The sequence below is a fragment of the Anopheles merus genome, chromosome 2L (assembly GCF_017562075.2).
Source record: "Anopheles merus strain MAF chromosome 2L, AmerM5.1, whole genome shotgun sequence".
Classification (NCBI taxonomy): domain Eukaryota; kingdom Metazoa; phylum Arthropoda; class Insecta; order Diptera; family Culicidae; genus Anopheles; species Anopheles merus.
Window position 1 is genome coordinate 29,020,649 of NC_054083.1, and position 23,416 is coordinate 29,044,064.

The window sequence follows — 23,416 nt, forward strand, 5'->3', positions numbered from 1 at the left end:
AACGAAAAAAGCTCTACGTAAAGTATGTTTTAAAAGGGTCTAATAAACACTAAATAATAATTAAAACTTCACATTTTTCTCTTAACAGGAAACCAAGTATTGAGTATTATTGTAATTTTATAACCGGTTTGGTAAAACTATTTGATCCTAGTAAAAAAAAACGAACGTTTCATTTATTGTTTGTAGAAAAAAAGAAAAAAATATGAAAAAGGGAACTTCGTTCTCATATGTGTACATTAAATACCTTGACCGAATCTCAGCTTGATTCTATTTCTGTATACATCTTGGCCGTAACAGCTGTCAAGACTAGGAGCTGATTGTAAACAAACCCCGTTACAAAAAATACGCAGAAAAGCATCATACATCAACATCATACAAGCTTGCGCAAACATCTGACCGGTAAAAAAAAAACTTATTTAATTTGAGCCAATTTGCTTACCCTAGTTGGAAAGATATACACAGGGAGCCAAAAACATGCTGCCGGCGCTAATGGTTAGGTTTAATCTGTTCGAAAGTGACGATGAGTCGGACGCTTACAATACCGGCAGCGAAGCCGAATCGGAGGAGAGTGAACACATATACCGGGAATCATTCCCATACCTTTTGGAAGATGAATGGTAGGTGGCAGTTTCGTACAAATTGATTACTGGCCTCTCATTGAACGCATCTGCTCTGTTTTTTTTTCTAGGTTTTTAAAATGCTTTCACGTGTCGCGCGATATCTTCAAGAGCCTGTACGACGGTATAGCGCCGACGCTGCTCAGCCAGTACGAAGCCACGGTGTACGATAGAATCGCCGCGACGCTGCGCTATCTGGCCACCGGTACCTGCACGAGTGACCGTGGCGTTGGCGGATACAAGGCAATGCCACGGGCCGAATTTCAAGCAATGTTTCCGCAAACGCTAAACGCTATCCGTCAGTTGATATGCAATCAGCACATCTCGCTCAAGCCACAGAACAGGGATGAGCAATGGGAAGCGATGAGTTACTTCCGACGCATTTTGGGCCCGACACCCGGTGTGGCGTTCTGTGCTGTCGGGACGCACATTCCGATCGCTGAGCCGAGCGAGCAGAAGCATCTGTTCTACTACAAGTACGGGACGTACAGTCTCAATGCATTGATGGTAATGGTTTAAATGGTTTTCCACCCCGATGTTGTGTGAGGCAAATCGAGCTTATCTTTTTCCTTTCTCAGATTTTTGACCACAGAAAACGCGTACGGTACGTGAATGCAAGCTTTTGTGGTGCGATGCACGATTCGCATCTATGGAACAGTTCGGGCGTGGACAGCCACTTTGCCCAGCAGCACGCAAAGGGAAACGAAAAGTGCAACCTTTTAGGTAGGCCTTGCCTGGTAACACCTTTGTGCGGGTGTGTGTAATAAGAGATTAATTAATTTTCTCTTGTTTTATTTAGCGAATTCCATGTTCCCTTCCCAACCGTGGATCATAAAACCGAAACCTGGCAGTGTCGATCCCACGTTTAATGCGCGGCACGAAAGAGCGCTCGCAACCGCTGACGCAGCCGTTCATCTGCTAAAGAACCGATTTAAATGTCTTCTGGGCAAACCGCCCATCCCGTACACACCGCCCGAGTGTGTGGCAGTAATAGACGTTTGCTGTGCGCTTCACAACATGTGTCTGGACGAAAATTTGCCAGATATTAAATAAATTGACCAACGACGCAAAAATAGTGTCTTTGTCAATGTCGCCTCGCTTTATTTCCATTCTCTTTATGATTAATTGTACATTTTAGGGGAATCTGTCTTGTCTGGCCGTTGCTTTTCTGGCGTTTACTTCCCTTTGGTCGATTCGCCCGAGTTCCGCAGCCCCCCATTCAGCTCCTTCATGCCCTCGGTAAACTCTTCCAGCACTTTCTTCAGCCCGCGCACCTCCGCCACCAGCTCCTTCTGCACGGTCAGCGAAGTTTTCATGACCGCAATGAGCGATCGGTTCGTTTCCAGTGCCATTTCAAAACATTCCTCTCGCTTGCGCTTCGTTCCACGGCCGTACGGGAGCGATTTCGTTGCCGCTTTCGGGCAGTACGAAAGCGGATCGTCATCGTCACCGTCACTCTTCTGCTTGGTGATCGTAATGTTCGGCATCTTGGCCAACCGTTGCTGGCACGCATTGATCGTGTTGGAGAAGCTGGACGAGGCGGGCCGATTTGTACCGTCCTCAGCCGCTTCCTGTCCCGGGGCGCCGGTCGAGCTTTGCGAATCCATCGGGTCGCCCATATCGAACGCGTCCTTCGAGTGGTCTGCGTCGGTGCCGTTGTTTTCGTCTTCCCGGTCGGAACCGCTTTCTTCCGTTATCTTCACGCGCTTCAGGTCCAAGTCGAGCAGCTTCAGTATTCGTCGGTGCAGCGCGGACAGCTGCTTCGGGTAAATGCCGCTACTGATGTCTTCGTTGTACTGCACCAGCCGCTTCTTTACGGAGCATTTGTAATCGTGCCAAACCTGCCATAGAGAGAGAGAGAGAGAAGGAGCGGTAATGCAACATGCGTATTAGAAATAAAGGGAATGCGAGACAAGTGCCCGCCGAATGGGTACCTTCTTCCACGAAGAAGGATCTTTCGTGGCAGGTCCAATGTCGTTCAGCTCTTTGGCAAGTCGCCTCCAAAATACGTTCTGAGGACCACGGGCAATGGCACGCGCGATGTCGGGCGCTTTTTCGAGCATGCAAACCATTCGATTCAACTGATCTTCATTGATGCGCGAGTTCCTACGTTCGACGGGTCTGGCGAATAGGCTTGGAATGTTTCACATGATCCTGGATTAGGTCAAACATTACTTACATTATGGACGGCGGTCCGGCATCCATGTTGCTTGCGTATTTGCTGTGACGCGAACGTTAGCAGAGCTGGAGCGGATAGTCACGCCCGGTAATCGATTTGATCATGCAGAAAAGCACTGCAGGTTGCCAAATATTCAGCACGAACGGTCGTCCTTTTGATTCTTTCGCATCTCTTTTCGCGAAAGGTGCTTCAGCAAGAAGCTGATCGTAAACAACGCGCTGGAAACAAAGTACGTGCATGACAGGCTGGATCACGTTACGCCGGCGCGCGAAAAGAAACGTAATCAAACATGCATTGTGTCGATATAAATGATGTAAAGTTTCATATTCGATTCTATTAACTGTTGTAAGGTAATTATCTAATAAATTGTCTTTTCAATAAGGAATTAAAATTAAACAAAAATATCCTTCGTCAAAATCAAGCCAATATGGCCACTTAGGGCATGCTTGCACCAACCTTTTACGTCATTTTTTCTAACAGGAAATTTGACAGCAATGTTTACAACTTGCCAAGCTGCCTACCGCAAAAGCCGAAGCTGGCTGTGTGAATTCAGTGTTTACGTTGGAAAACTACAAATTAGAAAGCCGTCGCGTTCAATTTAAGTTCCAAGCTTTTATACCTTTATTATTGTGCCACAACGCGATAGAATAGCTGTGTGTGTGGCGCCAGAAACAATCCTTCGTAATCGTCTTTCGTGGAATAGCAAAGTGCTCTCCGGCACAACTGCGCTGGAATAGCTGACTCATAGCCGGCGATGGATAGCGATGCGAGTGAGAATAATTCGGTCCCGCTGGACAAAACTAACGATGAGCTGCAGCGGAGCCGATCCCCTCTGGAGACAGTAGCGGAGGAAGCAGAAGGTAGGCCGTTTGTCTTTTTTCGTCCGCTTTGTACGCTGGATAACGCGCTTCGTAGTATAATGCATCGGTAGTTAGCTATTTAGGGGGTTTTAGTTTCTTAAGTCACTTTCCGTTAAGTTTGCTGCTAATATTTGTACCAATCGGCAAGGAGCATGCTTCTAACCACGCCGTCCTTCCTGTACCGTCCCGTTCGGGTGTTTGAGGTAATGTCTGTGTCGCTTTCATTGTAGGATATCAGCCCATTCTGGTCACACCGGCGACGGAATGGAAGTCGCTACCGCTTCTGGTGGAGGATAGCAGCCGGGTGCTGCTGGCACCGTCGCTCCAGCTTGCCTTGCGCCATTTTTTCACCCACTGCGGCAGGGACGTCATCGAGATAAGCCGGTCCGATCTGATGATAGTGCTTATCTATGTGATCGCCCTCGAGACGGGCCTGATACCGAAGGGTGGCTCACTGCCGCCGAGCTGCCGGCCGGGGAAGCATCACACCACCTACCGCTCGTTCGATAGGCGGCTGGTGAACCATTTCGCGTCGCGCCTCCCGCTCGACTGGTTCGGTGCCCGTGCCGGCCCGTACCGGTTCGAGCTGGAGCTGGTGCACGAAAGTGCCACCTGCAGCAATCTGAGCTGCACGCTGGTCGCCCTGTCCAGTGGCGACCTGCTGATCGTGAACCTGCTGCCCTTTTACGGCCAGAAGGCAGGTTTCTCCGTCACGGTACCGATCAGCTTCCACGTGCCGGCGGTCAATGGCAACCGGTTGCCGCTCTGCTACCAGAATCTGTCGGGGCTTTCGGTGAAGCTCAAGAACGAGCTGTTCGTCCCGTTTCGCAACCACATGTACTCGAAGTTTGTTCTCACCATCAGTCCGTCGCTGCGCGGTCTACCGCAGGAGCTGGTAGCCAGGGTGATGGAGTACTTAGACGCACCCGCCCGTCGCAAGCTGATGGAAGTGTTGACGATCTTACCTGCAGTATAGTGTACATAGCTTTGTATATAGTTTAGATAGTGTTAACACAATAAAGTGCATTCAAATTCGCTACCCCCGCTTGTAACTACGTGCTGTTGCATTATAATTAGTCCCCGTTTGTATGTTTCGCTTAGCATTGGGATATGGTGTTGAAAGAAATTGAGCTGCTTTTACGGACACGGGGTGTTGTTTGCCTGTACAATTGGGGTGCTGTAAGGGGTTTTTGGTTGTTTTTTGTGTATTTCTAAATAACTTCCAATGAAATCTGTTTCCAGATGAATGCGAAGAAGAAACGTTACGCCAAAGGATTGAAGCGTTAACTGTTGCCGCCAGTGAAATGGCCGGCCCTTCAAGCATTGCGAACGAGTCGGTATCGATGAGTGAATTCCCTTTGCGAGATGAATCTGGTAAGTGGATTATGTTCAATTCTGCGTAAGAGGTCCATGATACGACGTAGTTCAACCCCATCTTGCGGCCAAGCAGGAAAAGAAATCGAATGTTTTGTCACCAGTTTGCCAGGTGTATTTTTCTGTAGCTTTTCCAATTTTCCTGTTGCATTTGAGCGCTGTCGATAAACTGAGCCTCTACTGTGTTGTGAAACCAATGTCATGATTTTTTTTTAGTTATCATTTAAAATTAATGAAGCTAGTCTCTATTGCCATTTATCTATTCATCTCTTTGTTTTGGAATATTTTTGTTTAATTTATTTCAGATATTTCTTTAAAAAATTGTAATTTCTTTAAGCAACGGTTTAAAAAATTTATACCACCCAAGATTTCACTGTGAGAATCGCGTTTTCTTCATGAAAAACGGTAAAAACTTCTCTCTTTACCACTCAAAATTTGCAAAGCTACTACACCAGGTTTTGCAAAAGAATAAGAAAAAAAACCTTTATTTTCTTCATCTAAACAACACCGATATTATTGGAAGAAAAATCTATCCTTTGCGAATAATTTTGTCCACAAAATAATTTCAATTGATCCAGCGTGCACTATGGGAAGCAGGTTTGAATTTGTCCAAACGATCAACCGCATTCCCAGTGTGCCGTCAGCTTTCCTCAATTCGATTTGTAACGTCGCTCGGTACGGTTGTTAGTCAGTGTGGTGTGGTCGCAGCCGCGCGTGTGTGTTTTGTGGTGATTTGTGTGTGAAAATTTAACCAATCGGCTATAAAGTGGTGTGAAAACGCAACGGCACTGCATCGGCATTGTACCGTGTTGCGCGGGTGTGTTCAAGTTGTGAGGCCGCCGTGCCCTGAGGTCAGTTCCGCCAGCCAGCTTCTGCCCAGTGTAGTGTGTCAACAAAGCGCTGTTCTGGAATGTGAGTGTGTATGTCTCTGCGTTTGTGTGGCTGGGAGTGTGGGAATAAAGGGGCGTTTGTGGGGCTGGCTGTGACCGTGTGGCCGTAAACTCCGATCGTCTACTGTGCAGAGATCCAAATCAGAAGGGAGAAGGAATCGTGCGAGCAGGAATTGTGCTGGAGTGAAGTGTCGCGTCGCGAATTTTATTTGCTCACGGCTGGCTACTGTGCCCCAAAGCTTTGCGTGTATGGAATTCTTCTTCCACAAATGTGTATGTGTGTGTGTGTGTGTGTTTGAGCGTTAGAGTGCATGTGTGTGCGTATTTCGCGCTGTGCTGTAGATGATCGTCAAGTGCATCGTGTCGTGTATTGCATTGCATCTCGCGGATATACCAACCAACCAACAAAAAAAAAGGGTTTTACGTTAAGTTTGAGCCTTTACTACGTTGTGAATTTACGCTAGTGTTAGTGCAATATCCATACACGCATACAAGCGTTACGGGCTGCCCCGCATATACCCGCACACACACACATACACACACGCACGAGGGGTTGTCTCTTTTCACTGCTGGCTACTACCATTTCCAGGGCCCCTGCTTCCTCTCGCGTACGCCAAATGCACGTTCTCTGTAGTTTTCTCATTTTACCACGTTCTTTTTTTTGTTTGTGTGTGTGTGTGGTGGATCCAGGGCAAAGCCAAAAGCAAAAGGCAGGAAAGGGAACCAAGCAAAAGGGAACCAAGCAATAGGCATAAATATTTAAACAAGCTTAGAAAAAAAGCGTAGTTGTGGAGCCGAAGAGTTTTTATGTTGCCGCTGGATGTTAACGAATTTATCTTGATATTCAATTAATTACGGAATTAAAACGATGTACATTGACGGGGTGACAAAGCACGTTTAAATAGTGGTGGTACAGCATACGCAAATGGCTTTAGAATGTATGTTTTATTTGTAACTGTGGTGTTTCTTCTGCAAGGAGGCTTAAGCTGCCAATCAAAGAGAAAGGAATTCGGTTTGCATTGCGATTTCAATTTGCGTGCAGAAAAAGTGATGATACACCGTGCTTCATTTAATTTTAACGTCTTGGTTTTACTCGCAACAATTGCTGCAGTATGATTGTTTGAATGAAAAATGAACATTAGTTTATTTAAATATTAGGTGCAATGCCCTCGACAGGGCGAGTATTAAAAGTTTAAGTTAATTTAAAAAGGGCGAGGGTAAGGAAATGAGTTTTAGATGGTCAAATCAAAACAGTGCAAACGCGTAACAAGATACAAGATTTGTGTTGTTTATCGATGCTGAAAAGAAGAAGTAAGCAAAGAGAAATCGAATGATATTGGTAGGAGTCGATAAACGTGCACGCAAAATAAGCAAAATCGGTTCGGGAGTTCGACGATTAGCATAACCGAGATTAGCATTGGAAATGTGATGTGACGTTAGAAAAGAAAAAAAAACCTGTGCCCCTGCTTGTGTTCGCCTGCTCATCATCATCATCATCATCCTCTCCATGATGGTGGCACGACCAACACACCAAACAAAGCCCAAGCTTGCTGCGATTGAACCTGTCGTCCGGATGCTGAGTTAATGACGGTAAGTTGTTGAACGATTATGCGCCCTAGAATATAATATAATTATTTAGGGAATTAGTTTTTTGTTAAAATATGTTTCCCCTCAATTTTGAAGGAGTAAAGAAAACAAATGATTTAAATTATATACAACGATTTTAAATCGAATATTGAAGCATGTGGGAAAGAGAATTGAAAAAAAAAACCTGGAACCAAATCCGATTTAACCAATGCACACCTGCAGCGCAGGCAACGGTTCATAATGCCACGGCCTGCTGCACCTCCGGTATACACCTGTTTCTTCTCAACCTTCCCACTAACACTACTATACAGTTTCCGAATCCCTTCCATACGGCGGGTTCTCGTCCTATCTGCAATGGTGTTAGTGTGTGACGGTGTGTGCGTGCATGTGTGTGCGTGTGTAGCGTACAGCATCAGCGCGCACCACGGCAGAGGACCTTTCCGTACAGCAGCCGCGCGGAAGGGCCTGCATACTTCCTCGTACTTTGCGCTCTGCTTTTTTTTAATTTTATTTGTATGCGCCGGCGTTCGAAACGTGCCCGTTGCATTAGTGTCAGTGTGTGTGTGTGTGTCTGTATGTGTAAATTCATGCACATAGTTTTTCCTTCTCGTGGCGAGTGGTTCCATCTCTTTCCTGTACCCCCGGCTGTGTGTCAGTTGCTGCAGGGTGTGGAAAATGCTGCGACGGGTGTAGCGCGAATGCAGAAAGGTGCTACCGATTTTGACTCGTACTCCCCGTTTTTTGGGGTTATTGGAGTGGCTGAGTCTTTGTCTGCTTGCCAGAAAAGCTACACAAAGTCGATAAGCTGCACAAAGTATGCAAAAAAAGAGTGAAATTAACTAAATTTTTTGACACACTAGCGTCCATAAAATTTGCCAAACAACAAGGACCAAAGTGGATGGGGAAAGGATGGAGAAATATTTGGACAAGCTGACCACAGATGGATTTGGTGTGCAAATGCTTAGAATTAAGGTCAATAAAAGCCCTTCACTGCGGCAAAAGACGAATGAAATGAAGAGAAGAGCCATATGGACGTACGATAAGGACAAGCCACGGTTCGACTATGCACAGACTGCACAAGCTCTACATTGGAATTGGAATATAAATGGTGGTGCATTTGATGCATTTTTAGTTTTTTTTTTATTGAAATCACACTCACACACACACACTGGCACAAACACTGGAAAGTAATGGCGCAACTAATAGACGATTTTGCAGACACGGAATTGTTGTTCAATGATGCGTTTTATGTTGTTGCGGTTGATAAAGTTGCTGCTGATGGAATGGACATAGAGCATTGACTGTTTTATAGGGACAGTTTAATCGAATGTGTTATTGAATTAAATTTAATGTGAAGCTGTGGCATTTTTTTGCGAATAATTACACTTGTAGAATGATGCCCAGTCTATTGAAAAATAAAACAGATATGAGATTGATCATCAAAGTGTTTTCCATGGTGTAAAATTAAAAAGAAGAGTATCTTGTTCCTTAAGTCAAAGTTAACTCATCATTGCGTGGAGGTTTTGAAAAACTCCCCAAAATGTTTAACATTTAATTGAACTGAATTCCAGAACACACAAACCAAAGGACAACCCAAAGCTTCAGTCCAAAATTCTTCAGAACCATCGAATGAAAAGCTCGTTTCATTTCGGCTTGATTGAGTCACGTGCTGGGCTTCACTCTTCCGGTGGTGGAATGAAAAAAAAAAGAGGTAGTAGAAACACAGTGGATTCGTTTTTCTTTTTTCATTCATCATATCCTGATAATTTCTCTGCTCTGCAGATGTTTCACCGCTTGCTTTCTTATCGAGAACGGCATCCGTTCTCGAGTACGCGGTGCAGCTTTCCTCAGACACGCTTCTGCCTGTTTACTTTTGGTTTGGGTGGATGAAGAAAAAAAAAAGAACACAAACACATACACACATACGCACAATTTGGATGTGAAATTAAATTTCCTTCTCAGTCCGATACGCACATCAAACACGTTTCCGAGTCGTTGGTGGTCGTATGATGGCCGTTTGAGTTGGAGCAGGTTTTGCTTTCGTTTGTGGTCAACATATTGATTGGGAAGTAATATACTACGAGAAATTTCTTTCAACGTGTATTTGTCCATGCCAAATTCTTTACAGTAAACATACAAATTGTTTATTTAAACTATAAGTGCTAATTAATACAATTTATATTTCATGCTTGCTCACGGATTTGGCCTCGACCCTTTGCGTAACCATCTTGTTCCGTTTCATTTCAATTATGCATCACAGGAGTTTGTTCAGCGTGCTGCTTTGCATTCGATTTTGAGGATACGATCACCTGGTTTGTGTACACACTGGGACTGGCCGCTATACTGCGTAGGGTAGGAGAAGCGATTAATTATTATGAATATTGATGAGCTGAACCGATACTTTGTTTTTGCAGCGCCAGCCCATGATGGTACATGAAAAATAACTCGCAGCAATTTGTTGTGCCCTGTTTTGATATCTTCCCTTCGCTTGCATTACTGCCTTTAGACACTACTACAAGACCCATAGAAACGCTTCCATGGGGCAAGCAAGATAACAGACTGGTCCGGTAGGGAGAGGAAACCGAGAGGCCCTTGAAACGGCTCAACGGTTCGCCGCCGCCCCGTTCAACGTATCTAGTGTCAATGTCCTTTTTTGGCTTTCCGAAAAGGAAACCTGTCAGTGAAAATATAGTCCACCCGCGCACACCCTCATTCTCCCGCACACTTTCTCTTCTCAAGGACTGGCTATGAATAGACCCAATGAAAAAAAGGCCCCGACTCTGCAGATGATGAATTTGTAAATCTCGCTTCAAGAGCGCGTGGCACACTCTCAACGGTTGACAAGTGGATAAAATATGACTTCCAAGGGCTCTGTGTAGCTCTGTGTGTGTGTGTGTGAATGATGTGGGAAGGTGTCCCGCGTTGGATCGAATTTCTCCGGCTCGTGAGAATCGTGTGATATCGATATGCTGTAGCGCCGGAAAAGCGTGTCACTTGGCCCGTTGATTGGACCGTTTTCCTTTCCGTGACGAGCGTTTGTCGGAATGCCGGCTGGAGGTGTGGCATATGCTTCTGTTGCTCCAGCTCTCTGGGTGTTTGCAGCTAGTGAAGGTTGTGAGGCGGATTGAGAGGCTCGTGCTCTTTCTCTCACAGCTCAAGAAGGTCTTGCCGCCGCCGACACAGGCTCATGGGGGATATTGTTCTGGTCGTCTAGTCACCCTGTCTGGTGCCACTTCCGGATGGGAGTTGTCTTTGGCACCGTTAAACCCGTAACCTTCCCGCAAGAGGTAGCGTTGTGGTTCCCCAGGGGGTGGGAGTAGTGTGGGTTCAGTGGCACCGGAACCGGAAGGCGACGGTATGACAGGTACTTTGAGTGCTGCGGAAAGCTGGTCGAGTGAATGATGATGGCGAAACAGAAACCAAAGGGTGGAGGGGACGATAAAGCAAGAGTATCGAAGCGTGGGTGGAAGGCAACGTCAATACTTTGCGATGCGGAAATATTGTAGATTGTAGAAAAAAATCAATTGAAAGGAATCTTTAGTGCCAGTTTAGGTGCTCCATTGAATTCATTTTCATTGTTAGAGACTGGCGCATAAGCAAAAAAAAAAAAGATCAAATTAATTTTTCCGATTAGCAAACAGGTTGAGCAGACAAATTGGGGGTTTCTTAGTCTCTTTTTATTCACTCTAGAATTTTAATTCTAGGACCGATCTGGTGGGACAGTCGTCAACTCGCACGACTTAACAACATGCCCGTCTTGGGTTGAAACCTTGCATGGACCGTGCCCTTACTGCGTAGGACGACTATCCTACTATGTGTAATCAGTAAATCACTGAAAACTAAGCCCAATAGTGGCAGAGGGTGGCCTTGACCGAAAATGGTTGATGTGCCAAAAGAAGAAGAAGAAGAAGAAAGCTTTTAATTGGTATGGTGCGAATACCTCAGACATTCTCTCTTTTATCGCTTTTATTTCATCGCAATACATCGACTCACCTGATCGTTGAATCCCTATAACAGCTGCCAAACTACACACCTATAACAAAATGCGCTAAATCTGATATTCTAAATGACAAAACCAAGCGTAACATATGCATTTTTACAATTTATTTTTCATCGCTAGTTTAAATGCAAGTATAATATAACCTACTTTACCAAGAATTCCTTTTGCTTGCTATAAAACGTCAGAACTCCGGAAACTATTTGCCCTCCTTTCAAGTAGGGCAACCCTCGCAATGTTTTTTGTTCTAAAACGAGTGTTAATGGCTTAAAGTGCAGAAAACTTCTAAGCAAAATGGCATCGCGATCAATAATGGACGGCAAATAAAGAACAACAAACAAAAAAAGATGCAAACGGGGAAACCTCTCTGTTAAAGTTCGCGGCTGCACACAATGCACCTGGCACTTGGCAAACGATAAAAATCCTCCCCCTGACACACACACACATACACACACACACACACACACACACACACACACACACACACACACACACACCACACACACACACACACACACACACACACACACACACACACACACACACACACACACACACACACACACACACACACTAGTGACGATAGCGGGATTGCAATGTTTTCTCCCCTGTTTTCGTACACCCAGCAGCAGTACTTTGGTACCTTTTATTCCTTTTTGCAATACGTTTTGCATGTCGCAGCGCAAAATACTGTGCAGAGTTGTAGTGTACGATAGAGCGACAAGGAACAATCGAACAGAAAAAAGAGCCGCCCGACTTGACGTGCCTTGACGGCGACTGGCAGACAATATCATAGTTTCCGCTTTTGGTTCTCCTTTTTGTGTTGTTGGTACGAACGAGTTAGAAGTTTGTTTGAAGTTCTTCCAAAACGAACGTCCAAATATCCAAATGCATCTAGTTGTGCACAGAAGTATGCTTATGCAAAGCAATAAAAGGCAAAGGGAAGGCAAAATAGCTTTCATCGTTCTTTGGAATAAAAAAATAAGCGAACGTTCGGTGTGAAGTTGAAATGCTTCGCTTAAATATTGGTGGACTGCTTGGTATTCTAGCTCGTGTGTTCTAGAAAGTTGTTAAATGTTCAAAACGAACGTGCCATTCCTGTGTCAGAATGTTAGTTTAACAGCTTTTTCCATTCAATATTAAATTAAGTTTTTATTTGCGCGCAAACATTGAAGGCGGACAAGTGCTTTGATTGCTTAAAACTGGGACCACAAGACTTTAATTAAAAGGTTTCGTATTGTACAATGCTTTTGTAATTTTTCTATATTTTCGACCTTTTTTTCGCAAGGAAGACATACATTTTCTGGGGAAAGAAGAAAAAAATGCCTAAAAGGTTTTTGCTAACGTTTTATACCTTTCCCTTGGGGTCGCGATATAATTCGGCAAAAGTAAAGGTACGGTGAGCCATTCCATCCTTTCCTGTGGAATAAAAAAAATGATTCAAAAATATCGCTCACCAACTCCATTACACTTGGCGTTTCCTGTCCTTTTTTTGGCACTGTTAAGTTTTTATTATTCAAAACATATTGCATTGCAACATCGGTGCATTATACTTACCAGTTCATGCGCTGTTGCGCAGCCGGAAGGAAGTCATCCCTCTCGGCCCGTGAGAGAAAATACGTGTGTGCGATCGGGTAGCTGATGAAGAACACGAAGAAACGGGGGGCTTATGTGGGATAAACTTTCACTTGTCAACGGTTGCGATCAATCGATGCATTCCTGTCCCCGTCGTGATCGGGGAGCGCGCACCGAGATCAACACGATCTGCCAACACTACCGCTACACACCGGCCAGCACGCTGCAATTACGCTGGCGAGGCGCCCCTGTTCCAAACCCCTATAATTGTGTATCATGCCGAGAGATCATTGGCATCGACCCCCTACACCGGCAGCATCCCTACCACCACATATGTTTTAATTTGCATTAGAGGGTAGATTGAACGTGTAATATGAGACAGTGTTATTGAATAGGTTCGTGTGTCGATAAAAAAGATGTAAAAAGTTTGATCTCTCAACTTATTAAAAACCTTTATTCTTTCATTTTTTCTTGTAACCGCTCGTTTCCGTTCCATTTAAACCCTTTGGCACCTTTTGTCTGACTTCGATCGGCCTCACTTTTCCACCTTTGCCTCCTAAGCGTCAAGCGTTTCGTTTTGTTTTTTTTTTCTCCCTCCGACGCTCAGACGGAAGAAAAGAGGCTGGCACGAAGCATAGATGGAATGCTTAATCATGTGCGCGCGAGCGCGCCCTTCATGGCCATTGTGTTGCGCTGGACAGGACCGTGTATTGTTGAGCAGCAGTGGGTTTCCTATACGAGGGGACTGATTGGCCAAAGCCATCGAGAGTTCAAATCGATTTACGGCCACAAACGCTTGTTAATCGTCGGGTTTTTTTTAAACGGTTTTCGCTCCGTTCCATTTCACAGTCGCCCGTTCCTTGGCATCGCCGAGAGGAGGGGACCGGTGAGATGGCGTATGTGTGTTTGTGTGCGTGTGGGTGTAGTGGCAATGTTTGCGCTTCGCGATTTGCAGAAAGAGCCATAAAACAATAAGCGGAAAAATGCAATTAATAGTTGAAGAAGAAAATGGGCACACAATCGATGTGTGTTTATGTGTGTGTGTCTGATAATACACCCTGCATTAATCTGGTGGTCGTGTAATCGCATCCCTAAAACAAGGAATAATTCATTTCCAAAAACCTTTTTCTGATAGCTTTCCATGTCACTGTACTTCAGGATGTTGCCAACAAATATTTGAAATTCACAACACAAAAAAAAACTTCCTTATCATTTCCATACACTTCTTCTTCGTGGCAACTAATGGTACGCACTGATTGCGCCGCCACCCCCACTGCCGAAAGATATAGTGCTTGCTTTTGCAAGTGCTGCTGCCAGCATTCAAGCGCAACGGGAGGGCATCTCTCGCGCAAAAACTAGCTTATCAGCGCTACGTTTGCCCATTTTATCCAGCCAGCGGTGGTGCCACTGTCGCGTTTCGCCCGATCGAAAAGTAAATAGAGCAAAAAGGCAACTCCGAGGGGAATGCGCGAGAGAGAGGGGGTGAAACGCTCACGAAGATAAGCGCCCGGCTGTTCCCGGCAAATAGGAGTCGCGGGCGCCCGATAGATAGTGTGCCGGCGCGCGCGTAACTTGATCCGATCGCCACAGTAACGCTTGACCCATTTGTTTCCCTATTTCTTCGTTTCTGGCGCTGTTCGTCAAATTGACCGTCCGTCGCTTACGCGCTCCGCTTTTCGTGTCTATGTGTTCGTGGTGAAGGTCTCGTTCTAGGGCCTCTCTCCCTCTTTCGGTTATGACCCTTACAGAAAGGGGGAGACATGGATACGCTTTATTGTATTGTCCGCTCGATGACAAATGGGGTGATCACAGGCTTCGGCAGTGGTGTAAAGCATTGGAGTAACTCTCCAGTAACAATAATCTGCCAGTGTCTCGTCATAAATTGGACAAAGTGAGCTTCTCGGGAGACCTCTGGAGCCCACGATACAGTCGCTTGAAGTTTATATTTCCAATCTCAGCCGCAAGGAAGGAAGTGGATAAATGTTGCTCTGTTTTGATCGTAAAAGGCGGCTCTCTCTGTCTGTTACAGGACGTTGGAATTGGTATCGACTGCGGACTGAAGACGGCCAAATGCCAAGTGGCTAGTGTCTGTCATGTGCATGTTGCCTGACAGACGTCACCAGGTTGACCTTTCACTTTGCCGTTCCTTTTCGCTGGAGCTTTTTTTTTTTGGGTAATTTGAATACTTTGACATTTCTTCAGGCATTGGATAAAAAAGTTGTTATGTTGTCTAAAATTCTTGACTTCCGGATAATGATAATGGTGAATGTATCATGGAAAAAATGTCTATAAGTAGTTTCTTAAACAACACATTTTGAAGACTCACTCAGATACTTTCAAAATTCGTGAACAAATATCGACCTTATCCTCTTTCCATCCAATTCTCTCACTCATATACATCCCAGCGCTTGATCTGCAGATGAGGCAAAGTCGTATTTTTATCAACCAAAAAAAAAAAGCGCGCTAAACAGAACAAAAACTGTCGGCTCTGTCTGCCGCTGATTCAGCAAACACACTAATCATGCTTGTTCGATATCTGCTTCTGGCGACAGTCGTCTGCGTGCGATGCGCGGGTCGGGGGCGGCAAACACATCGCTGCAACATAACATGCTGCTCCTGCCTCCTCCCGCTCGCCCTCCTCTTTCTCCGTAAACATCAATCTGCCCTTGGGCGATGGGCGCCCCCGTACGCTTTCGTTTTGTCCCGTAATTGGTATTTGTTTTCGCCATGCCCCAAAGGGATGCCATTTCCACGAATGAGCTTTGCGTGTGGCGGAGAGCGGGGCGGGGGTGTACAGCGGTGTTTTGGATATCGTTTTGGCTGTGCTTTGGTTGTGTTCTGGTGGCGCCAGCTTACTTTCGAGGCCAATTTTCGAGGGAAATTGGAGTTACATATGGAGTTTTGGCCGTTGTTTTGTACGATAGTGCGCAAAAGTTTCGCGCGCCACGATTAGGATTTGTGTCGAATGGGGCTGTTTTAAGGATTGACCTTTACATGGTGGATCCTGCTGCTAGTGAATGGGGTCAGTAATAGGAATAGCGTTGAAACAATTGTTGTGCTTTTGAAACGGAATTAATTGCTGCAACTATGCAATGAAATTGCAGTGTGTTGATCGTATTGATTTGCTTATCAACCGAATAATACGCTTGTAGACATCAATTTCAAAGTTCGGAACATCATTTTTAACCAATTCTAACCAACTCAGTTTTCGTGGAAACTGTAGCCTTCCAATTTCTGAACATAATATTATCAAATAAGAAGCTGCATAAAACGTGACTTGCCAGTCTCAACAACATTGTATGATGATGAATGATGGATATAGAGACAAAAATGTGATAGCTCCACCACACCACGGCCATTAGCCTATCGGCCCTTTGTTGACGGTTCCCTTTCCGGTCAGCTTGCAGCGGTTGTCAGTTTTCTCATCCGTGCGGCCCAACCGCAGAGACGCGCCTTCCGGTCGAACATAATGTTTCGGTTTTATGTGTCGAACCGCGTCGCCAAAGACGGATGCATTCCCGACACGAGCAAGCGCGCATTCATGTACATCTCCCGGTCCCAAGAGATGGTGGTTGTGAGTCGCTTTTTTGTCTATTTGTGGTCTAGGTCATCAGTGCTGTGTCGTTTTGTTTATTCTTTTCTGTCTCTTTCCATTTCGCGTTGATAATTGCACTAGAGCTTCACATTGTTTTGGAGCAGGGGGAAAACACTGTGCAATGATGACGGTGTAGATTTTTGTAGGGTCAGGGCGAACATACGAATGGAATGGCACGACATCTATTGTGACGATGATGGATGAGCAGCAAAGCAATAACACACTGTATCGCCACGTTTCTGTGCAAACCTTAGGAAATCCCATCCCATCCACCCTAAGGAAAACACATTTCAACGAAGCACTTGTTGGTTAATTGTTTTTCTGTTGTTTTTTTTTGTCTAGAAAAATATCTTCAAGCTACCAGCAATATTGAGCTGCAACTTAAAAGATTATAAAATGATTATTAACCAATGTTCATTAACAAGTTCTTAACATTTATTTTTAAATTATATTTGTTATAACATTGGAGTTGACCTTATTTCGGGGATACTGAGTTCGACTTAAGAACCTTTACCCTACAAACAGTAACTATTCAGCTGCGAAGCTCTGCCATCAAGTTTGCAGATTACTCAGTAAAATGAACAGGAAAAGTAGCACCATCTCCCAGAAGAGGCATCTAACATCCGCTGTACACTGTGTATCTGCATCAGCCGGGTGTGGTATTGGTGATTTATGAGCACGGTACACGCTCCTCAATCAGACGTAAGACAAGAGCCACCTCATTTAAAGCTGGCAATCTGTCTTCGCTGCTTGGCCATTTAGTCTCTGATCGCAACTGAGCTGTGGTGTCATTTATAACAGAATGCAAAAGTAGATCGTAGATGGTCACGAAAGTCCAAAATTTAGGACAGGATGTTGGGGTAATACAAAGTAGAGCATATGCAAAAACTTCGTCTCAGGGACCTTTTCCCTTTTAAGATCGTAGGTTGAAATATCAGCCTGTCAGCTGTTTGCATTGTATACCAGTTCTCGAGCAGCTCTCAAAGTGGGTATAATATACAGGTGGAATTATCCCCAGGTGTATGTATTAAGATGGTTGATTTTTGTTGCTTCTGCTTCTGCATGAAAATTTTAAGAGTGTTTTGTGTTAACAGAAAGCCTGTTTGAGCAAAAGTTTTCACCCGTCCTGCCAAAAAGTGACGCTCAAATTTGGTTATAAAACACATGCTATGAGACCACCTGGTGTAATTACACTTTGATTTTTGGATTCCATCACCAGATTTCTTTAATGCACCTTGGGATAAATGTAAACACCACCTTGTTTTGCCATTTTTCGAGCAGGTACTCGAATCTTATTCTAGCTTTGAGGCTGAAATAATCTAGGCTGAAAAACGCAGGCTAGTTTTGTCTGTGGTTTTGTATGGAGTGTTGACATTATTTCAGTCGCTAACTGACAATCTCCAGAATTTAAAAAAAACTTGCTAGTATCGTGAAAGGCCCCATAATTGTAATTTCCGCAGTACCTTCGTCAGCTTTCTTCCTTTAAAGTTTCCTAAAAGATAACACCACTTGGTTTGGTCTACAGAGAAAAAAGCTTCATAGGTTAAAACTTTCGCACAAACAGAAGGTATCTAATTACCCGTATTCACTGTCTCGCATGTCACACAGCGCCGGGCCCCCATCGGCTAGTCCCCCCGACTACTAGCACATGAAATTTGACATTTTACTAGCGCACGAAAAGTGTCGTTTCAGTCGGCGAAGGCGAAGAAGAGCAGGAAACGTCTCCTTTTCAAAAGTGGTGTGTGGGGGCGGCATTATGTTACATGTTCGCCGGTCGAATGTCCATCCGAACCCGAGTGTACAGGTTTCCGGTCCCTATCATGTCAAGGAATGGGAAAGGGAAAGGAAGGAAGCGGTACAGAGGGTCTGGCTGCCCTCATCAAACCATCAAAATGTTTGTCGCCGTTTTCTCTTGGCTTTTCCCGCGCAGCGCAGCTGACGGTTGGACCGGGGTATATAAATTACAACATCACACCTCTAATTAACACTTGTTGCACGTGTTCGACGGTGGCTCCGGTTTGCTGGCAGTGACACGGTTACTAAATTACTCCCGATTGCCGGCAGCAGCGTTTTTTTTTTCTCTCTACGTTTCTTCTATTTAAAATGACGGTGTTTTGGAGTCTCCCGTGCGTGTGGGGGTACCGTTTGTTCCCGCAAGAGTGTGTGCGCCCTTGCCGTTTTTCTTTTTCCATCGTTGAGTAAATGGCTAATGAAGGTACTCTTCTCCCCCTTGCGCCTTGTCGAAGTGAGACAAAGGGAGTAGGAGGGCGAATGGAAGCATTATGTTTCCTCTTACGGGAGCTTTTTTGGGCGGTGCGACCCTGTGGGCTTTGGCTAACAGCCACGGGGAAACGATAAAAGTTTGGCCATATTGCGAATTTCCTTCATAGACTTTCCAGAAAATTGGCGCATTTTTTGTTTCAACTACAGGTGCCCCGTTTTGGCCCATCTGCGCTCTGTTATTTGTGGCTTGCCGGTCGTGCTGTGGTATGTGTTTAAAAAACTTGAACTTGCAACATTTGGGCCACTATTGAAAACAGTGTACATTATTACCCCCCGCAAAAGAGGATGATGATTATCTGAAGAATATAAAACAGTTGTATAATGATGATGGTTAGGCAGGGCACGTATTTTGGGCTCGTTAATTAGCGCTACAAAATCAGCCGCGTTGTACCGTCATCAACAGCTGCTGCTAAAATCAAGGTCAACCCGCGCCAAGGAAAAACAACGCGGCGCACTCTGCTGCCTGTGTGTTGGTGATGGTTTGGCTGATTAAATTTGACCATTTCACCGGCTCCATGCCATGTGCTTGTTGCCTGCGGTGGAATTTTTGGTTTTGCTTGAACGTTTTGTGTCACAGTTGTGGGGCGAACACGAACACCCCGACCAAAAACCCACTGTCACGAAATGCATTTCCTAATTGGTGGGGAGCGCCCGACATTTTGATAATTGTGGTGGAAGTAGGTTGGTGATTTTTTTCTTCTCTCTGTCGCGAGATATATGTATATTTTTTTTGACATTTTCTGCTTCTTGGTCAATGTTAAGGGCTGATACATTTGTATGGCACAAGTATTGGTGTTGGCGATGAAATGAACTTACTGCCAAACGGAGGAAAGGTCTGGTGAACAACACATTTCACATTCGAAGAACAAAGCACGCGTATGCGGTGAAGCGTGAAGCAAATCTATACGAAATAATTATTTTTACCACAGTCTCAGTACCGCAAGGAAAAGTGTAACGAATAAGACATCAAAAAAGCAGACCCATGCCTAAGAATAAAAATGCAAATAGGAAAAAAAAGAACACCCATATTGCGCACTTCATTAGAAGAGCGTGTTAATATGGTGCGTTGCTTTTCCCGCTCGTCAAATAAAAAAAACCACTCACTCGGGATTGACTCTTGCATTCTCGCACATTTGGCGCGAGCTGCTCTAGGCCGTTGTGTGTAAGGCCAAGGCGCCACACACTTCCAAATCCAACGCGCGCAGCGGTCCAGATGGCCGTAAGATGACGTCGAAAAACTTTTGGCGCGACTGCTGCGTGTTGCGGGCTAGGTAAATATTTTTAGAAATATACTTTCACTTCATTCACAAACGGGCGAGACGACGGGACGTGCTTGGGATTCACATATGTTCCATTTTTCTGCCGACGGAAACAGCCCAAAAACATATATGCGAATGTGTCGTTGGTGTCTAGTTCTGATCATTTGCTCGTGTTTTTTTTTGGAAGAAAACAAGCCCCCCGGAGAATATTTGTGTATGTTCAAACGATTCTAGTACGACAAGGGTTGTTGGAGCTCGTGATATTTTCTTACCATCGATCTAGAAATAGACAGGCTCCCCGATGTATGATAAATGTGTTGTTTGCTCTTGGTGTTTTTCTTTGTGTGCGTGTCTCGGTCGGGTTCGCCAGTTTTTTATTACACACCGGATCCGGTTGTGATTTTTGCCCCAAATCAACTCCCGACGAGGGTTTTATTTATTTTTGGCGTATGTTTGTAAAGATACCGTACCGCTTGCTTTTTGTTGCTTTGTGCTGATGAAATAATAATTTTCCAAGTGTTTTAAAAGGATTGTATGAAGAGGGGTGTGATCAGCAATGTCACTCCAACTACTCTTGTATTTACCATGCCATTTTCGGTAGCAAAAGATATGTGCAGTTTGCGACCGTGGCCGTGTGCGCGGAGGTTGCATTTTCAATGGTTTCTCCCGCTCTCCCTATTCACGGCCAATGTTAACGGCCGCGTCAAAAATAAAACAGCAATATGGCCCAACGTGTCCCCACGGTCGTTTCGGTTTCGTTGTTGCGCGGAGCGCGTGTTCCGATTAAGAGCATTCTTTTTTTTTCTTCTGTTTTTTCGCAACCGTAACAATGAGTAGAATCGGTCAGCCAGAGTTGCCTAAAAATCCTTGCCCGCTTGGTGTGGTGGTTGCTCTCCTACATGCATGCCCTCCCGCTGCCAACAAAAGCGCGGGCACACGCGTGTGTAAAGGTTTTGTCCAATTTTGTGCCCCATTTGGTCGCTTCCGTCCGGAAGAGCGCTCCCCCCGATCGCGGCGCGGACCCACACTTGCCTCGACCGACGTTGGGTCTTTTATTTGTAGATTAATTCGTTCGCAACGCAAGGGTTTTTGAATTTTCCCACACGCGGGCATGCCGTGTCGTGCTGCTGGCGGGCCTGGCGGAACGATTTACAAACATCACGCCGCGCGGTTTTTTGGAACGCGTGGAGCACAGACACACTCACACACAAACACGTCAACCGTTTGACAAAGCGACGGAAATCCGGACGGTTGAGCGCGAAGTTACTTTTGAAGTGATTTAGGGGAGGGAGGCAAATTTGATTTGGCTCCGGTTTCTTATTTGCTTCTCTATTCTGCATGGTTTGATGTATAATGCGACCGTTTCGATCGTATCTTTCGACGTGTTAGAATTAACACCACCACCAAGCAGTACTCTGCCATCTGCCTTTTCTGTACCGTGACGGCTGGGTGGCTTGTTAGTGATTGATAAGCGGTCCTGAAGCGAACCGTTTAGGTCCGCCAACAAGCATGGCTTTGGTGGGACACGTTGGGACCATTTATCATGTGGATAGGAGGGTTTTTGTAGCGATGTATGTCTTATCTTCGAACGATAGCAGCAAAACATGTTTGAAATGATTTTGAATGCTGTAAAAGATTTATAGAGCAGTACATTACAATCATCTTTTGATGTGGAGGGACTTTTGATCGTGCTGGTAAGATTATGCTGATAACACAGTCGCATATCCCAGCAGAAGAGGTCCAATGTTTGAAAGGATATATTTTTGGAGATTAATTTGAGCTTAGTGTGCTTAGTGCTGCTTGAAAGGGACATCATAATCCTGGAAAAAGTTCTTCAATGACTGGATGTACATCAATGTAAGAGAAAATTGAATATATCATCAATATTCCTCTGGTTAGTGTTTTAGTTTAAAACCTTCTCTAGTGATTTTGATACTCAAGGCTTTAAGCGCTAAAGCTAATTGTTTAGAGTACTTTAGGTTTTAAATAGATCCTATGCAGATCACGAATTTGAATGATTGCAGATAAGCCTTATATCACCAACCAGTTCCTTCTGATTAATCACGTCCTGAAACACAGATACACGTAACATCATCTTTACATCAGCAATATCACAGTCTCACTTCAACGACATCCAATGTCGACTGATTAACTTGATTTTAGGTATTTACATCAGCAGTGAAGCGTGTCAGATTTTACTTCCAAATCTGACAATATGATGTTTATGCAATATCTTCTTAAAACGTGACTTACAACGCAGCTTGAATTTTTTATCATAATCTTCTCGATCCGTTTCGACAGCGTTGGTTGGGTGTATTTTTGTTCTTCTTTCTTGTGGATATATGGGCAAGAGTAGAGCTGCTCTTTTGTGCCAACTCCGCTTGGCTGTGGGTTGCAGTTGTTGTGTTGTGGTTCTGAATTGATCCTACGCTTCTGCGGATCCTATAAAATCATCATTTCTTCAACCTTAGGGCTTGGTATGCTGCTGCTGAGTTTGGGCAAAGTGTGGACTGAGAGCTGCTTGCCCGTAACCACCGATGAGCTTTTCTTATTTAATCCTAATGCTTCGGCTTTTATGTGAAAAGGTTATCCGAAGGCGTGTAGTGATCCCACAAATACACAACAAAGAAAGCAGGCAAATGCTGTGGACGGTTTTGATGTGCGTACGCGCGAGCGGGCTCCTGTGTACCTAATGCAATTACTTTCAATGACATTTATGAAATGGCTGATCAAAATTTAATGCACTCTAGTGCGGCGATAACACAAAACGAGATGGCGAATATTCGTCGAATTTATTGAAAATGTGTATGTGTGTGGTCTACTTTTTCACTTTTCTTGACACATTGGCAGAGATGTTTGGAATCGTTACGTCCTTGTTTACTTCATTTTAAACTGTTAAACAATTAGCTTTGCGTTTCTTTGTACCATTGCTGTGTAACTGCTACATGCTGTGAAGTCATGTTTTATTAAATAACTCTCATATCCAATTTGCTGATAGCAAAGATTAAAACGTATTCCGTTTCTGGGCATCCTCTACATACTTTCACCAAAAGCATCGCCTGGCCGGGTTGCATATTTTATACCTTTTCCTATTCCCGAGAAGTCTGAACTTTGAATCGGCAAGCGCTTCAGTTCTTATAAATTCATAATCCTAACCCAACATCAAAGCTTGACTCAGGTTCATTGTTGTTTGCTAGCAT

At 44.6% G+C, this 23,416-nt stretch overlaps 4 protein-coding genes across 12 annotated transcripts in view; 3 read left to right on the plus strand and 1 right to left on the minus strand.

The window, feature by feature from the left end:
* Positions 1-34: 34 nt before the first annotated feature.
* LOC121591705 (putative nuclease HARBI1) lies at positions 35-1,679 on the plus strand. 2 transcript variants are annotated; one of them, XM_041912536.1, is made up of 5 exons: positions 35-399; positions 453-617; positions 689-1,124; positions 1,196-1,340; positions 1,417-1,679. In XM_041912536.1, exons 2-5 carry the CDS (start codon positions 475-477, stop codon positions 1,668-1,670), a joined length of 978 nt encoding a protein of 325 aa, XP_041768470.1. In that variant the 5' UTR covers positions 35-399; positions 453-474; the 3' UTR covers positions 1,671-1,679. The 2 variants fall into 2 exon arrangements, with proteins under 2 accessions (XP_041768470.1, XP_041768469.1); XM_041912535.1 differs by having other exon boundaries at positions 35-617.
* A 14-nt stretch (positions 1,680-1,693) lies between these two features.
* Positions 1,694-3,055, minus strand: LOC121591708. The gene is made up of 3 exons (XM_041912545.1): positions 2,797-3,055; positions 2,552-2,738; positions 1,694-2,458 (listed from the first exon to the last, which is right to left on the minus strand). Exons 1-3 carry the CDS (start codon positions 2,820-2,822, stop codon positions 1,793-1,795), a joined length of 879 nt encoding a protein of 292 aa, XP_041768479.1. The 5' UTR covers positions 2,823-3,055; the 3' UTR covers positions 1,694-1,792.
* A 221-nt stretch (positions 3,056-3,276) lies between these two features.
* LOC121591709 (protein nutcracker) lies at positions 3,277-4,752 on the plus strand. Its single transcript, XM_041912546.1, has 2 exons — positions 3,277-3,656; positions 3,887-4,752. Exons 1-2 carry the CDS (start codon positions 3,551-3,553, stop codon positions 4,630-4,632), a joined length of 852 nt encoding a protein of 283 aa, XP_041768480.1. The 5' UTR covers positions 3,277-3,550; the 3' UTR covers positions 4,633-4,752.
* Positions 4,753-5,609: 857 nt separating this feature from the next.
* The window catches only part of LOC121591706 (homeotic protein female sterile), a 141,720-nt gene continuing 123,913 nt past the window's right edge, over positions 5,610-23,416 (plus strand). The window contains exon 1 of one of the 8 annotated variants that reach the window (XM_041912541.1): positions 5,610-5,942. The gene's annotated coding sequence lies outside the window, so the exon portion shown is untranslated. Of the gene's footprint in view, positions 5,951-7,263; positions 7,511-23,416 lie in introns of those variants that run through there. The other 7 variants (XM_041912538.1, XM_041912537.1, XM_041912540.1 and 4 more) reach the window with 7 other exon arrangements.